The following is a 16,675-nucleotide window of genomic DNA, read 5'->3' as shown; positions in this document are numbered from 1 at the left end:
ATGTCAACCTATCTGCCTGAAGAAATTGTGCTGAATATTCTCACCCTCCTGCCCCCAAAAACCCTACTCCGATTCAGGTGCGTTTGCCAAACCTGGCGTACTACTCTCATCGGAAATCCTGATTTCTTTACCCAAAACATCCTTAACCAATCCATTCTCCGATTCTCCGATCGTCCTTCTCCTCTCCTTCTCGCCGAAGCCAATGGAGGATGGAACGATTATTTCAAGAAGGATTTTTACTTCCTCTCTGACCAGAGCCTGGAGTGCCACTCTCAAATTATTCTCAAGGGAAGACGTTTCTTTCGATTTATGCTTGTGGCGTCCTGTAATGGTTTACTCTGTCTTTCCGACTACACTCTCAACATAATCTATCTGTGGAACCCCGCCACGTCAGACACTCCCAAGTCTCTCCTGCTCCACCCGCCCCACCTGGCCAACCCGTTCCGGCCGGTTGGTAGGTATCTGGTCCCCGCTGGCTTACAGCTGGACACCGTCGGATTCGGTTTCGACCGGAGATCCAACGACTTCAAGGTGCTGACGATTAGTCATGTTCGTAGCTCTCGCAACACTTGTTTCTTCTTCAATCATCCAGTTCGCTTCCAACCGAAAGTATATAGCCTGAGGACCGGGACCTGGAGACTGCTTGACCTACGAGTGCCGTTTGAGCAAACTCCAAACTTAGAGCCATTTCCAAACTTTCCGACCACTGCGGCGGATGGGATTTTTTTCTGGTGGGCGGTGGCGGATCGAAGCTCTTATAATCATAAATATAATGAGAAAATTGTTGCCTTCGACTTCAACCACGAGTTGTTCCGAACAACTCCACTCCCGGACGGTGCAGATTCCACATATTACTCCTGCTTTGATTTCACGGTGCTAAATGGGTCCCTCACCATTATGGGTTTCCCGTTTGAGATGATGAGAAGAAGCAGAAGCAGCTGTGGATTGGTGATATGGGTTTTGTTTGAATTTGGTGTGAAGGAGTCGTGGACTAAACTCATAAATCTTCGGCTCTCAATAGAAAATCCGGGAAGGCCATTGGGTTTGTGGAAAAACAGAGAGTTGATTATACAGAATGCGAAGGGGCAGCTGATTTTGTACAATCTTTTAACCCACACAAAGAAGGAAGTTGTTTCAACTCATCGGAACACCCTACCATTACCGCCGGTTTTTCGTTTAAAAGGTTTTCCCTACACGAGTTCGAACTCGATGAGGCGGGGAAGGATTGAGTTGGAGTGGAATATTTGAGATCTTTATTAATTATCAATTATAAATACAGATTTGATTTTATTTGATCTTTCTTATTATTTTGTATTTTCTGTGTCTCCTTATAAATAGGAAATTGTAGGAAATTTCCAATTACTCGGTATATGGATCCATAGCAAACTTTTCCATATTACTCGATGGCCATTTCGTGTAACCATTCTTTAAGGGCAAACCCTAAACCCCTAGAAGGCACCCCCCACACGAATCAAGTAAGACTTGGCTTCCACATGCTTGTGACCCTAAAGAATTAATTGCACTAAAGGGATTGAAACTTTAAGACCTAATAGTAATGAGAATACTACCAAGTCCAATGCTTTCGCCACGTGAGCCAACCCTTTAGAGTTGAGAATGTAATATTTACTATTTAGCCTTACTCAATGACTAATTGGCAAGTCCATATTAGCAAAGGTAATATAGTAGAGGGATAAAAGTGTATCCCGTCACATCAGCATGGTAACTACCAACAAATTTTAATTAAGTTATCTTTTTATTTTCGAATATCATGAAGATAACACAAACGTGTTGCTGCAAATTGAATCTCTACATCTGGACTTGTAAACCAAGCCAACTCTTACATCCCTGCAAAATCTTAACAAAAAAGCTGAAGAAGCACATCCAGATATCAACCACTTGAGATTAGCCGTAGCAATAGTTATCTTTATCTCTTTTACTTGTTATATATCCTTCCAATAAGCATGTTATATATATATATATATGTGTGTGTGTGTGTGTGTGTGAAATGAAGTAGAAAGGCGTAGTTGGTGTATCATTATTCTTGAGTTTTTTGTGTTTCTTTTCATTTTTTGTTCAAATCTTTGCAAGTAGAAACAAAAGGTCAACCATGTTATCTTTGGTGAAGAGATCAACCATACTATATGCGGTGGTCGCTACGGTTTGGATGGAACTAACTGAGTGGCTCTCTAACTATATTTTAGTAGTTGATGATCTTACTCAAACAACCAGAAAGAGGTTTGATTCATGATTCTTCACATTTCATTATCAAAATTAGATTGCATAGATCGATCTAATAGTGTATGTATATGAGACATGTTGCTGCTTTAATAATGCATTCATTGATTATTGTAGTAGAATCTACTGTAATTTTAAGATTGCCACTATCGTATTTCCGTTTTATAAATTTGTATCTTAGAATTAGAATAAGAAATTTGTTTGTTAATACTTTTTAGATGGTGCTTTTTTGTTTCTAATACAACATAAATGTAAAAATAATTTTGAGTTAATGCTTTTGTTTTGGAAAGAGAAAACAGAAGGAAGAAAAAAGTGTTAAAAAACAAAGCCCGTCTTTTTATTAGTCCTTTTCTTTGCCTATCTTTTTTCTCGTTTTAATGCTAAAGCCCAATACGCCGCTCTCAATTGTTTTGATGGTTTGTTAAAAGTTCATTCTCTGCAAACCAACCACCGCTAACACAACGAACGTAATCCACAACTTACAATACGCTAGAATAGGTAAACATAGATTGGCAAGGACTTTTCTGACCGAACAATTTTTTTTGTTTTTTCCTAAGCTGACCTAACAAATTTGGGTCCAAGAGCCTAATTATCAAAATAGCAATAAAATTCGAGTAATGCTAGGGTCCATTTTTACACTTCCGGATGCATTCGGATGTGCAGCTTTGGGGGCAGCAAAACTCAAAATGATATGACTCATTACATTAGCTCCAAAAAAATTATATTTACTCATCAAATTTTGTTGCTAATTTTTTCACCAGGCACCACATGACACATGGATTGCATGTGCATTTGTAAGAAAATTGTATTATAAGTTGTAGTACCTCACTAAAATGCTGAATCCAAACTAACCTTAGGGGGACTATACAACCATTATTATTCAATTTGTCCAACTTGCTTTGGCAATTGAAGCCAAAAAAAAAAAAAAAGTGATTTGGAGCAATAAAAGCCCTAAAAATAGCCAACATAATGATATTACAGCGACAGCAGAATAGCAAATCATCATTAGCATGAAGAGAAAAATTACAGCAAGTTGATGAGCCATGTAACTCCAAAAGCCCAAAATTAGTACCAGCGGAGTTTTTGGGGTTGGCCATGATCCTCATCACCCAACCAAACGTATAGCAAAACCAGATGAGAATCCTACCAAACTAGCAAATTACAATGAATCTTTAGATGATCAGCCAAAGCCATCTCATCAAATATTTGAAAGATATCATAAGCTAAATAAGTTAATTGATGACCAAAAGAACAAAAATAAGAAAAAAGAGAACAAGATGGGAGGATTAACACTGATATGAGAGTTGCCCAAGAGAGATTGCTTTCCCTTCTGGCATAGACGCCAGCGCTTGCAAGTGTGATACTCTGTCTCAAGAATGGTCTATTGAGGTGCTTGGGTGTGCGATGGTGGACCTGGTGGCGGGTGTTGAGGCATACCAGACTGATTACCAGACTGCAATAAGCAGAAGTTTGACACATTAGCTTCTACTAGACTAATCGACAAACACAAGCCCAACAACCAGAAACTCAAGAAATGGGGAAAAAAAAAACTTTTTGTTAGTTGAGCTAAACATTGCTACACAAATTTTGAGAATAAATGCCACCTCCATCATCAATGTTGACCAACAAATGAGTGTTTGGAAACAATGTCAACATGATCCAGATGCTAAACCAATATAACTGATGTGACCACAAACAAAATATATAGATTGATACCCTTTACCACTTAAATGCGCAGATGTTCCCTTTTTCTTTTAGGGCAAAGGCAGAAATAACACATTGAAGTAGTAGGCAGGAAGTGGTAACAAACACCTCAAGCGAAATAAGCAGTGCCATGCAGGGGTCAGTGTTACTACATTCAAAATGCCAATGAAAGATACTTCCAAAAGGAAAGCACCCAAACGTGAGACTGCCTTAAGATAGTTTTTTCATGAATATATAATATAGACTTGGTTGGGGGCTCACACTCTGATCTTTCAGTAATATTTATAAATCATATAATCACCACTATTATTTTTACCTTTATATAAAAAGTATTCTTGGTTCTCTTTCCAAGTACCACAAAAATCTACATTTTCGCTTAGGAAGAGACCACCACATAAAAAAGAATAATAATTTTGGTGGGCCAAGCAAGAGAAAAGTTGATGCCTCTCTATTTATGAATACTCTAGGTGCAGTTTGGCAAGAGATTCATGAAACAAGAATAGCTACCAAAAACAAATAAAGTCTATAATGCTGAAACCATGACAACTTTTTTTTTTTTTCAACGTATATATATATATATATAATGAGCAGTTAACAAAGGCAGCAAACCTCTCCATATTACCTGGTAGGGATTATACCCTGGCATCATTGACATTTGTCCACCTTGTGACCGGTTATACATCCCACCCTGAGGATACATTTGGGGCCCACTTGCATTTGATGGGCCTTGCATATTTGGCAAGCCGTTTGGAAAACTTCCAACTGGTGGAGGTGCTCCACTTGTAGATAAAGATCCTGAAGGCATGGCGTTCAAGCCCATAAAATGGCCTTGCGGTAAATTCATTGTACCTTGCATCCCCTGAAGCAAGAAATCCTTTTTTTGTTAAGTACCGACCATGGAAATATTCAAACATGAGAAAACACTCGGTAAGCAACACTCCTAAAACTAGTTTTTGTGAAAAATTTACAGCATGCCATGCCAATTTAAAGGTCACATGGGAATTTTGCAACTAGAAGTCATTGGAGGTCCACGTTGGTGAGTAATGACAAAACAAATCCGTAAAGGTAACATCTTAAAAGTACAAAATTCTTCCAAAAGCCAAGGGTGATTTGGAATCCTCCATTATAAAATTGTTTAGTTTGAGGGGGTACACCTTTGAGTCAGAAGATAAAAATGAATAAAATAAAATAAAAAAATGAATTTGCTTGAATACTATAAATTTGCCAATAGAAACAAACCATCCCTTTCATTAATGAGAAATGCTTCAGTACAATATAATGCCCACATTTGGCCCATTTTTAGTGACGTGGTAGATAGACAATCACATGAAAGAGATGATTGAAATTTGAAATTTGAATTTCAATCTTCTCTCCCTCACTAAATATGGGCCAAATGTGGGCATTATATTGCATTGTAGCATATCTCTTCATTAATTTACATATAATCTTCAGCAAGGGAACAAAACAAAATGTAAAATGGAGATTTTAAAAGCAACCTAGCTTGAGGCCCCTTCACGGTTAGCATTAAGACTGGAGGGGAAAAGTTGTCCTTGTAATTATTAAGCAACACATGCAGAGAAATAAATTGTTCTTCTTTTCATTTTTCCTTTTTTCCCTTTTGAAGATAAACATCCCCTCTCTAGTGAGTGGTCATGCGACACTGGGAACCTGAGTTTCAAAAGATTCAAAAAAAGAGAAGTAAAGCAGTGCACAAAATCATACCACTGGACCAGGCATAGGCATCGATCCTGGCATTGAAGATGGGATTGATGAAGGCATACCAAGTGGGGCCATTTGGGGTGGAGGCCGAGATAAATGGGGATGCGGAAGTAAGGGCATATGAGATGGAGGCTGTAGCTGTGCCATATTTGGAGGTGGCATAGGCAAAGCAGACATTTGCTGTGGGAGTCCCTGGTGTTGTTGGTGGTGGTGGTGTTGTGGGATCTGCTGTGGATTTTGTTGATATGCCTGCTGCTGGTTGGCAACAAGAAGGGAGGGATGTGGACCAGGAGGGAGAGGAGGCGCCCCTAAAGGCATTGAACCTGGAAGAGGCTGTTTTTGATCTCCCTGAGCTGATGGATCTAGAGATGGAATAGACAATGGCATTGCAACTCCAACACCAGGAATATTTCCTTCATTTCGAGTCAACCCAGGAGCAAATGGTCCAGGAGTTGTTGGCCCTTCAGGTACCGGGAAACCACCAGTCATGCGACCACCAAAAACAGGGTTTTGCTCACCATAACCTGATACAGATGAAAACACTTAGAATGATGAAAGATGTTATCTTCAAGTTTGGCTATTTCTACCTCAATTATGAACTTTCTTAACAATCCCAGAAGTCAGATTTAGAACATTGAGCCTGGTAGACTCTATTAGAGAAGGCAAAGGGTCATATATCTTTTTTTTGGGGGGGGGGGAGTTACAACCTTGGGTCTGACCCATGCTAAATTTATCGCGAGCAGTGTCCCCAGGCCTATTTCTGCACCAGAACTTTGTAGTGTGATCATTGCTACCACTGCAGAAGAAACTATACAAGTTTAGTAATAGATAGGGCGGCCATAACTTAATAAACAGCTGCAACTTGATGATATATGTGCCAACATAATATTAAAAAGAAAAATCAAAAGCAACCCTCTGATTGTCATACTAAAAACAAGTACAACATGAGGCATTTAATATAGCTCCTCTTGATTTAACTTCTACCAAAGCCTGCCTAACATGTATATTACTATCATGAAAACTTAAAAACCTAGTAGTTCCACAATGGTTCTGTTAATTTATGGTATTCAAAAAAAAGCATCTCATTGGACATCTCTATAGCCTGGCAACTCATTGCCAGAAAAATAGTGTAAAACAGGCCGTGACCAACAACGCATTGTTTTCTAATTTTCTATCCAAGAGATTCCTTTCAATAGTTGATTCATTTAAAAAGTCATTTAAGGAAGAAAGCAACAAAGCAATTTGGTCATGCCCTAAAATCATTGCCCCACTCCAGTATATAGAAATGAATTTAAAGATGCAGAAACACAAGTTACTGAGGTATGTATAAAGCCCACTCAGATGGTTTTAGAGCAATAGAAGCATGTGCATATATTATATTCTTTTTCAAGCGAGGATTTTCTAGTCCAGGTGTTCTCTTTTTTACTATCCATTACCTTGGTTAACCATAATTGCAGTTTTGCCAATGTCTGTGGGTTCTCTAATTTTCTTTCTCCTTCATAAAGGATAAAGTAATTATAAGGTGTACTATATTTACATGTACCATGAGATTACATAAATCAATTTTAAATCATACATTCTATTAATACTGTCAACAATCAGGAAAGATGGCAAAACAAGGCCACTAAAGAAGATTATTCATAACTTAAAACATACAAATGAGGACCGGACAAGATGACAATAAACAAGAAAACTGAGTTAACCTGCAAAGAAGATATCCTATAGGATGCCATGCAAGGTCCCACACAGCATTATCATGTGCATTAGGAATTTCTACCTGGGGAGTTTCATGCCTGCACATGAGAAAAAGTCATGAACAAATTACTTCCAAAATTTCCAGCAGGAATGATATACATAGCATCAAGCACGAAATAAACCCTAAAGAGACCAAAGAAACTGCCATTTCAAGAAGATTATTAGGTGCCATCACCCATCTATTTTTGGTCATACAAAAAGGTGTCACAATGAGGAGAGCCAAGGCCTATATTTTATCTAAACGGAACTCAACATTTACTAATTCTTCACTTTTCCTGTATTAAATGTGATTACAAAAGCTAATTGTTGCTAAGGAAATATTACTAAAGTAACCTTAATCAAGATAGAAATTAACAAGTTCTTATATTCTGGAAAAATTCAAGAGGCACAATGAGTTTTATGCAACCAGAAGAAAAAAAAAAAAAAAAAAAAAGTGCTCTGAATTAAGAGAGTTTACCCAACAAGCCAATGGAAAATGGACCCATCAAAACTCCCACTGACAAAGTATTCTTCATGAAACGGATGCCAAGCCAAAGCTAACAATTAAAAACCATAATGCAGCATAAGTTTTAATCTTTTCCCAAAAAAAACAAAAAGTCATCATACAAAATACGTGTGACAGTGATGCTGGTCTGCCACTAGCCCATCACTAGCCTACTGCTAATACAAAAGCATCGCAAACCTAACTTTAGTCCAATACCCAAATAAAAACTCAAACATAAGCATTATGGTTTGCATCAGGAGAAGGCTGTCACTAACCAGTCACATCTTTCCTATGCCCACGGAAAGATTCAAGCTCCTTCATAGCCCTAATGTCATAGAGCTGCAAATGCAAGATGCAACAACATCATGAGGAGAGAGAGAGAGAGAGAGAGAGAGAGAGAGAAGCTATACTAAAAAATGGCAATATAGGGCTAATTGACAATTTTAAAAGAACATGTTACCAACCTTGATGATTTGATCCTTTGAAGCAGTTAGCACCCAGTTACCATTTTGGTTCCATTTGACACAAAGCACCACATTTTTGTGGCCATGGCTGCAAATAAAATGTATGAGGTGTCAAAAGAATTCAACTAATAAACTAGACTGTAGGTGTAACAAAGAAGATATTGTACGAACAACGAACAAAGCTCTCTTCCCGTTTTGGCATCCCAAAGTTTTACAAGGTTGTCTTTCCCACCTATACAACAACCAATCAGACAGGGATAAGATGGAAATTACAGGAGACACGAAGGTTTTAACAAAGTTCACAAAAGAACTGTAATAAACACCTGAAACTAGCAGAGATTTTGTAGGGTGCCAGTCAACACTCTTCACATCCCAACCATGGCCTGCCTGAGTTCAAATCCCACACAGAAAAATCTTAGGTTATTCATTATTCATGCACATACCACATATATAGCTCCAAAAGAATTAATAACGGATTCCCCTCAAATTGTCAAAAACTTGAGCAAGAAGCAATTTTACATGTAAGTGTGAGTAATTTTATCACTGTTCAGCTAAAGAAGTCTTAAAAGATGTAGAACAAGTTTGCTAATCACAGGACCAAGCTTCATCAAGCTTTATTTATTTGACTTATAGGACGTAAATTTACACAGCACACTATATTAGGAAACTTAAAAAATGAAGCATCATAGAGGCATGTATAAGTCGCCTTTGTTTAAATGGAGCAAACAAAGGCATGCCACTAGCCATTGCATCTCTTCAGTAGGAGATGAATCAGACATAAACTGCACATTCGGAAATCAATAAAATGTTCTTGCAGTGAAAATCCACCAAACACTTTCTGTTGAGTATTCAAAGCACATTACCAGACAATGAACGCTCTTCTTGGCACCGAGCAAAGTCCCAAACTTTAACAGTAGTATCATCTGAGCAGGAGCAGAACTTCAGGTCTGTCCTACAGAAACTGTTCAAGTAGTCACTAATTATATGCCTCCAAGGAGAATATTACTCTAGCAAATATATTAAATACCTTAAGTCCCTGACTGATTCTTTATGAGCAGATTTATTGGCCTTAACGTTATTCATGTTATTCTGCCAATACCTGCAAGTTCCCACCAATATCAGCCAATACATTTGTGGATTAGAATCAAGTTGTGTATCCATACAACAAAATTCATGTAATATATAAATATATGTTATGCGGCTGAACAACACTGCAAATTCAATTAAGAAAGCGTACTTACTTTATTGATCCCCCATCATCACCAGAGACCATCCAGTTGTCATTGTGACTCCATACCATAGACCTGATGGCTTGATCATGGGCCTACACAGTCGGAATATTCCAAAAGTCATCAGTATGGCTTCTTTTGAGAAAAAAAGTTAACAACTAACTCAATAAATTTATCAATTATGTACCTGAAGAATCATTTCAAAATTAAAGGACTGTCCATTCCAAAGAGTGAATTCCCCACTTTGAGAGCCTGTGATTAGTCGTCTCCCAGTAGGAGTCCACTTTGAAAGATGAAAAAAAAAAAAAAGCATCAGAATGAGAGTAACTCAGTTAACGTCAATCCAGTGAGATAACTAAAATTAAAAAGAAAAAGAAAGCACTCCATTAGCTCTTCTAACAATCTAAAAAACAAAAAACCAATTAGAAGAAAATGAAAAAGTTAAAAGTAGTTGAAAATGTTTGTTGGCCCAAGAAATTGGCAAAGATTATCACAAGGGGAAAGGGAAAGCTAGATGCACTTTGAAAGTAGACATTATGAAAGCAAAATGAAGCAGCATTCCATACAAAGCTCCTTTTATGCTTCTGAAACAGCCTTTGCCAACTAGAGTACACATCTACCACCTTATTTGGCATTTCCAAATGAACCCAAAGGCAATGAAAAAAAAAGGACCATAATTCTCTTACAAAAGAGCAATGGATGGATCATTGTGCTGCAGAACACAGTCGAAGCAATGTCCAAGCTACCTAGAGCAAGCCATATTAGTGGGTTTTTTCTTCGAGATGTGAACCATAGTAACACTGTTGGCATGTTTGGAAAGCCTTTCAATATGTTGGTGTCGCCATGAAGCATGCCAAGGCTCATACTTGTGTTGTTACACAGATTAAAAGCCAAACAGCTAAACTGTTTCTACAAATACCAGTAACTCCTAACTCCAAACTCCAAAAAGAAAACTCCAACACTCTTAATGAACAAAGGTAGGAGTACAAATGAGAAAATAATCACATTAATATGAAAACACAGTTAAGACAAAAATCATTGAGTGAAATATATAATTTGGAGAAAATTAGTTCAGTCTAGCTTACCAAAACCCGATTAATTGAACAACGGTTTTTGTTCAAAGATGTATGTACAAATTTTGCAGCAAAGCTTGTAGATGGATTATCTGAATAGGCAACTGTTGGCAACACCTGTACCAAGGAATAACATAAGATAAAAATCTTATTATACGGATAATATGTACGAAGTTGATAATAATGATAACACCATCATCATGTCTCCAGTCAACATGTTTTTCCATATGACAAGTATAATATTGATAAACAACGGCAACTGACTAACATCAATAGCTGCTGCAGGGGTAGGTTGCAATGTTGTTCTATCCCTTGAATCTCGCTGCCACATTCGAATCTGCAGAGCAGTTGATTGGAAATATTAAGTTACTTGATCCTCAATTAAAAAAAAAAAAACCTAAAACAACAAGATTATTCCGAAAAGGAAAACAATGTTATACTAAGTTGAAATATAACAGAATATAAGATATACAAGTTATACTAGAAAATATGTTCATTACCTGCATATATCGCACAACAGTACTAGTATAATGAACTGCCCTCCTTTGAGTAAGCTTTCTCATTCTTTTTGCAGCAAAACTGTCACCGTGAGCTGCTTACAAACAAAAGTGACCAATAGACTGTTAACATATTAATTAAATAGTTAAATTCATTGTTTCTTATCGGCTTAAATTTTTAGGATAATTGGTGATATAATATAATATTTCACATGTTGGGTTTATTGAGAACCCACGCATTAAATTATTAACTAAAGAGAAATGCTTTTAGTAGAATGTTATATGATCGACATGATAGTCAAAATTAGCCATTAATTTTTCTTTTTACAAGCCCTAGCCATATTATCTCAGTTATATAACAATCGTATTACATTCTACTAAAAAGCGGTACTCTTAATTAAATAATTAAACTTAGCCCGGATAACTGGTGATTTAATATAGAATAATCCTTATGATCTAGACTACCAATATTTTGTGATAAAATTATATCACTACTAAGAATAATTTCAAATGTATAAATGCGATGTGTAAAGGCCTTACCGTCGAAAGGAGGAGGAGGGTTTGGGGCTGAAGGGTGGTGATATTCTGGGGCGAGAGTACTGGAAGAGGCTGAGGGCTGCCTCATCATTTGCGGAGGCGGAGGGGGTGGGCCACGGTGAAAGTCCCCACCTTGCTGTTGCTGCTGATTGTACTGTTGCTGTTGTTGTTGTTGCTGCTGCTGCTGCTGCTGTTGCTGCTGCTGCTGTTGCTGTTGCTGTTGCTGTTGCTGTTGAGGATCAGCACTGTACATCATCTTTGCGACGCAATTGAGAGCCTATAGCAAAGAGTGGGAGAGAGAGATTGGGAAATGGTAGGCTTAGGTCGGAAAACAGATAAAACCCTAAACCCACGAATTTCGCTCGGCGGAGGTATGCCTGAAGAAGCGGGAAATAGAGAGATGAGGAGAAAAAAGAAGAAGAGAGTTGGGTGCGGGTGCACGACTGCACGTGACTTTAATAGCTTGGATCAGCATTGCTATTTTTATTTTTATTTTTTATTTTTACCAAATTTAGGTGGAAGAAATTCCTTCACCAAATTTTATTAAATTAATATTTCTCCATCAAATAATTTAAGTGAGAATTACATATTTTAATAACATATGTTAATTTAATAAATTAAATTTAAAAAGTTTCGTCCAATTTGGACTTAACTCAGTTTGTTAATGTTCTTCCTCTGGTATTTTTGTTTTTTATTTGAAAAAGTATATTGACGATAAAAGTAATTTTGAGTAATTTATGATTTGAGTTATTTATTTATGTTTTTGTTTTAAAAAAAATACTTTCAAACAAAGCGGTCATGTGTAAAAAAAAACACATTTTATTGCTCTAAATTATTGTATTGTTCTAAAATATAAGCTCAATCAATTTGCAAATTGATCACTTGTTTGATTTGCAAATTGGGTTGTAGGCTTAGGGGAAGTTTGTTTATAAAAAGAATAAGAACAAAGTCTTTAAAGGCTAAAGAATAAAAGGTTAATTTGGCTAACCCTATAATAAAAAATCTCCAAAAAGATAATTGAATTTCGTTCTCCAAATTGGTCAAACTTCGTGTTAAATGAAAGTAGACAGTTAAAATGTTGAGTTGGATCGGATGTAAGTACTTTAAAAATTAAGTAGTTAAAATAAAAAATGTATTATTTAACTAAATATTTGTTAAGCCGGATCTAAATGGTCTATAGACATAAATTTAAGGGCATAATTATATTTCCATTCATATATATAATAAGAAAATAAAAAAACAAAACAATCACATGATGCATTTTTAATAGGAAATGCTAAGAAAGGGGCAAATTAAAACCCTAGGAGTAAATTGTATTCCTTTTGTTTTTATTATTTTAAACTATGTCCCCCGTCCCCTATTGTAATATGAGGAAAAAAAAAAAAACTAACGGAGGGTTTGATTGTTAATTTTGAAACTTTTGGGTTGCGATTATAAATAGAGTGATGAGTAAAGGTCGTTTTCTACTTTTCCATTATAATTTACAAATAAATAATTAATAAATAAAAAACCAGAAAAGTCACGGACCTGTTCGTTTGGGTGTGTGTTTAGTTAGAAAAATATAACCAGAACAGATATGGGTGCTCCGATTGGTCCGATCAAACTCCTCTCTCCACTCTCACTCTGCCTCGCCTAACTTCCTCCTCCTCCTCATCCGCCGCTGCCGCAGTCGCCGTCGCCGTCGCCGTCGCCGCGAATGCAAATTTTAGGCTGCAATAACTTACTTGACGCCTATAAGGTATCATCGACAAAACCCATCCCTTTTAGCTGTTAATTTGTTTATTTAGTTTATTTTAAGTCTTTTTTTATTCTGGGCAAATCACATATTCGCAAACACATACAAGAAAGAAAAAGGAACAAATGGAAAGATGGGATTTTGAGTTTCTGGGGTCTCAGTTTTTGGTTATATCTTAAAGAAAGAACTGTAATTGTTCTAGTTTTTTTATGTTCTAGAATAACCCATTATCCCAAAAGCGTATGCTAATATAAAATAGTGAATTTAATTGTTTAATTACCATTCCGGGCACCTGTGAGTTGAAACTCTATTTGAATAAGTGAAATATTTTTCGGGACCATTGCTCTGATACCAATTTAAATCATCAATTATCCCAAAAATTTTTAAGTTAATAGGAAATGGCATATGAGAACAAAAGGCTAATCTTATTCAACTAAGATAGCAGAACTCAACTCTTAATTCTGAGACCTTAAAGCTGAGGTTGTCTCTGAATCCCTCTAGTTAGTTCTATTTCCGGCAATCTGGGAGACTTTTCTAGCCATCAATTTCTCCTGGTGGTGACCAAGTGCGGACATTTGCACCAAGTATCAATAGCATTCTTCTTCTTGTTCTTCTTGTGCTTGCTGGCACGTTCATATAGCAGTAGCTTTCCCGTTCTCATTCTTATATATGAAGATTATGACTAGAAGTAGTTAACCTCTTTCCCTTTTTTTGATATTTGGTTTGTGGTGAATTGGTATTGTTGCCTTTGAAGTTTGTTTGTTTTTTAGAAAAATCAGAAGAACAAAATGCTGTTAGTTAGTATGACTCTTCGGCTGGAATTTATTCTGCTCCACAGGGAAATTTTCTCTTTTAATTTTACTTGTACGCAATTTGAATGAACCATCATGAATTGTGGTAAATAATGTTTTTATACCAAGCTTTGCATTAGATCCTATGCTTGCTTGAAAGGTCGGAATACATATTGGCTCCTAAAATAGTAAAAGCTTTTTAAGGTTGGCACACTTATGTTTATATAAGAGCTCTGTATCAAATCCATCCGTTTTGTCTCCTCCCTCATTTCAGATTCCGGGAGGCATGACTGAGAGGTCATAGGCAATATGTTGAGCGTTTCTGTATCTATGCCTGTAGTTGTTGGTGAACGCCCTTGAAAAGCAGTATTGCACATGTAATAAAGGGAATTTAATTTACTTGTTCATAGCCAAAGTTTTAAGATAATTGTTTTTGATAATGTGCAATGTTAAATATCTCACATGATGAATGATATTGTTAGTGTCTTCCATATTCCCCTTGAATCCCAATCCCCCCGCCCAATCTGCCTCACCACTCACATTCTTTCCTTGTAACTTTGTCCCAGCATATTCCTGAAAGTGGCTTATAAGTATAAAAGAAGAGGAGAGGATTCTTGACAACAATGTCAGCGTCTGCAAAAACCCTCACCATTGCTGATCGAACTTTAAATGGAGGCTGGACAGTTGTTTTACCCCGTCGTGGCAGGAGAAAACCTTTGCCCAGAATTAGATCTTTGGAACAACAACCATGGGCTCCAAGTGATCTTGAAATTGATCCTATCAGAAAGTCTAAGTTAATACACAAGATGCAGATTTGCATGAATAAAATTGAGAGCTCTCCATTCTACCATACTTTAATGGATCAAATCCAAACTCCAGAAATCTTGGGTCACTTTTATAGGGTCTTAGATTCTGAGTCAAAGATGCAAATGGTAATTTATGGTATAGGCAGCATTGAGTCATATGAAACCCCTCGATTGCAGCTTAGCCTTGCAATCTTGTTGAAAAAAAAGTTAAATTGGATTGGAGATATTGAGGTTTTTGATCCTATTCTTTCTGCAACTGAATCTCAGGTATTGGAAGCCCTAGGTTGTTCTGTTATATCAGTAAATGAGCAAGGGCAGCGATGTGCTCAAAAGCCGACAATGTTCTTTATGCCACACTGTGAGGCAGAGTTGTACGACAATCTGTTGCGGGCAAATTGGAGGGTGGATCTGTTGAATCGTGTAGTCTTGTTTGGGAATAGCTTTGAGACATATGAGCAGCATGTCTCAGAGTTTAAGAACTCAGTTGTTGTTGATACGGCAAGGCATATCTTGGGTATTCGACAATTTACAAAGGAGTTCAGAATCAAGACAGTTTCAGATGACTATTTTGGTGCTTTCCATGATTCAAGTTGGCATTTTTTCGGTCCGGTTCTTGAGACAGAGCTGCGGCAGTACATCTAATTTTGGTGAAAAATATCATATTGGTTTCAGTAATTGGATGATGCTTGAAGCATATTCTTTCTTTCCAAATTTTATTGGAAATTGAAAAAGTCATTATTATCCAAACGCATGTTTGCTTGACTTTTGTTTTGAGTTACTTGTTTTGGGTATCTAAACACGCCAAGGTCAAGGCAGGATATCTGAAACCACCTCATTTAAAACTTTCATTATCATTTATGCAACAACATTGATTTCTTCTTTCTTCACAAGGAAGTGCATTTGTTTCATCTCATTCTGCCTATTTGTTATTTATGTGATATCATTGATGAAGGAGTTCTTACTTGATAGGTTGTTACTTTTTAAGGATTTTTGCCTTTCCATATAGAATCCAATGGGTATAAATTCTTATGATGCCAAATTGCATTGATTTACAGGACTTTGCACTGATCTAATTCTAACATGGATATTGTGATATTCTGGCCAGAAGCATAAGATGGCATATGTTTAACTCCTTCCTAAATGTACTTGGCCCTAATTTTCCTGCATCATAATCTCGGGCTCTGGAAGCTTTTGTTTGTTGTGGCCAGCAGCATAAGACTGCAGAAATTCCCAGCAGGTGAACATTTTACAAACGACATGAGTGGAGAATCAAATTCAACCCCAATTTGATACCACATCATTTAAATAAGAGTAATATTAAAAACTACAATTTTATCTCGTAATTATCTCACCTTGCTAATTTGGCCAATCAACCCTTGTTACAAAAAATTACACAAAAAAAATTTAAAGGCTGATTAGCAATGTTACGCTGATAGGATGGAATAAAAGTATGGTTTATAGCGTTACTCATTTTATAGTATTTAAGTAAATGTTTAGCAACCGTGCATACTGCCCGGATCCCACCGGAAGGAGTAAATTATCTTCGAGTTACATGATGGTCTCTTTTAAGGACATTATGGTAGGGACAAAACACTTGCACTGGTGAAAAACAAGTATTTTTGGCCACATCTCTAGCGTGATGTAAC

At 36.8% G+C, this 16,675-nt stretch overlaps 3 protein-coding genes across 3 annotated transcripts; 2 read left to right on the top strand and 1 right to left on the bottom strand.

The window, feature by feature from the left end:
• LOC132173069 (F-box/kelch-repeat protein At3g23880-like) lies at positions 1-1,248 on the top strand. Its single transcript, XM_059584642.1, has one exon. The coding sequence runs from the start codon at positions 1-3 to the stop codon at positions 1,246-1,248; it is 1,248 nt and encodes a 415-aa protein (XP_059440625.1).
• A 1,969-nt stretch (positions 1,249-3,217) lies between these two features.
• On the bottom strand, positions 3,218-12,109 carry LOC132165492 (flowering time control protein FY). The gene is made up of 18 exons (XM_059576086.1): positions 11,701-12,109; positions 11,164-11,255; positions 10,932-11,000; positions 10,676-10,780; positions 9,778-9,873; positions 9,603-9,685; positions 9,389-9,460; positions 9,225-9,322; positions 8,685-8,744; positions 8,533-8,593; positions 8,362-8,449; positions 8,173-8,236; positions 7,871-7,949; positions 7,362-7,451; positions 6,366-6,454; positions 5,662-6,182; positions 4,562-4,798; positions 3,218-3,688 (listed from the first exon to the last, which is right to left on the bottom strand). Exons 1-18 carry the CDS (start codon positions 11,951-11,953, stop codon positions 3,617-3,619), a joined length of 2,229 nt encoding a protein of 742 aa, XP_059432069.1. The 5' UTR covers positions 11,954-12,109; the 3' UTR covers positions 3,218-3,616.
• A 1,116-nt stretch (positions 12,110-13,225) lies between these two features.
• LOC132163777 (protein SENSITIVITY TO RED LIGHT REDUCED 1) lies at positions 13,226-15,791 on the top strand. Its single transcript, XM_059574155.1, has 2 exons — positions 13,226-13,435; positions 14,790-15,791. The coding sequence occupies exon 2, from the start codon at positions 14,847-14,849 to the stop codon at positions 15,669-15,671; it is 825 nt and encodes a 274-aa protein (XP_059430138.1). The 5' UTR covers positions 13,226-13,435; positions 14,790-14,846; the 3' UTR covers positions 15,672-15,791.
• The last annotated feature ends 884 nt before the right edge of the window (positions 15,792-16,675 follow it).

The sequence above is a fragment of the Corylus avellana genome, chromosome ca1, assembly GCF_901000735.1.
Source record: "Corylus avellana chromosome ca1, CavTom2PMs-1.0".
Classification (NCBI taxonomy): domain Eukaryota; kingdom Viridiplantae; phylum Streptophyta; class Magnoliopsida; order Fagales; family Betulaceae; genus Corylus; species Corylus avellana.
Note: the sequence above shows the minus strand (reverse complement) of the source record. Positions and strands in the feature narration are given on the sequence as shown.

Coding starts and splice junctions, on each gene's coding strand:
- LOC132173069 (XM_059584642.1), top strand. CDS start 1: ATGTCAACCTATCTGCCTGAAGAAATTGTGCTGAATATTCTCACCCTC.
- LOC132163777 (XM_059574155.1), top strand. CDS start 14,847: ATGTCAGCGTCTGCAAAAACCCTCACCATTGCTGATCGAACTTTAAAT.
- LOC132165492 (XM_059576086.1), bottom strand. CDS start 11,953: ATGATGTACAGTGCTGATCCTCAACAGCAACAGCAACAGCAACAGCAA. Junction 11,001..11,163: donor CTGTTGTGCGATATATGCAG/GTAATGAACATA, acceptor ACTGCTCTGCAG/ATTCGAATGTGGCAGCGAGA. Junction 8,450..8,532: donor GGAAGAGAGCTTTGTTCGTT/GTTCGTACAATA, acceptor TTTTATTTGCAG/CCATGGCCACAAAAATGTGG.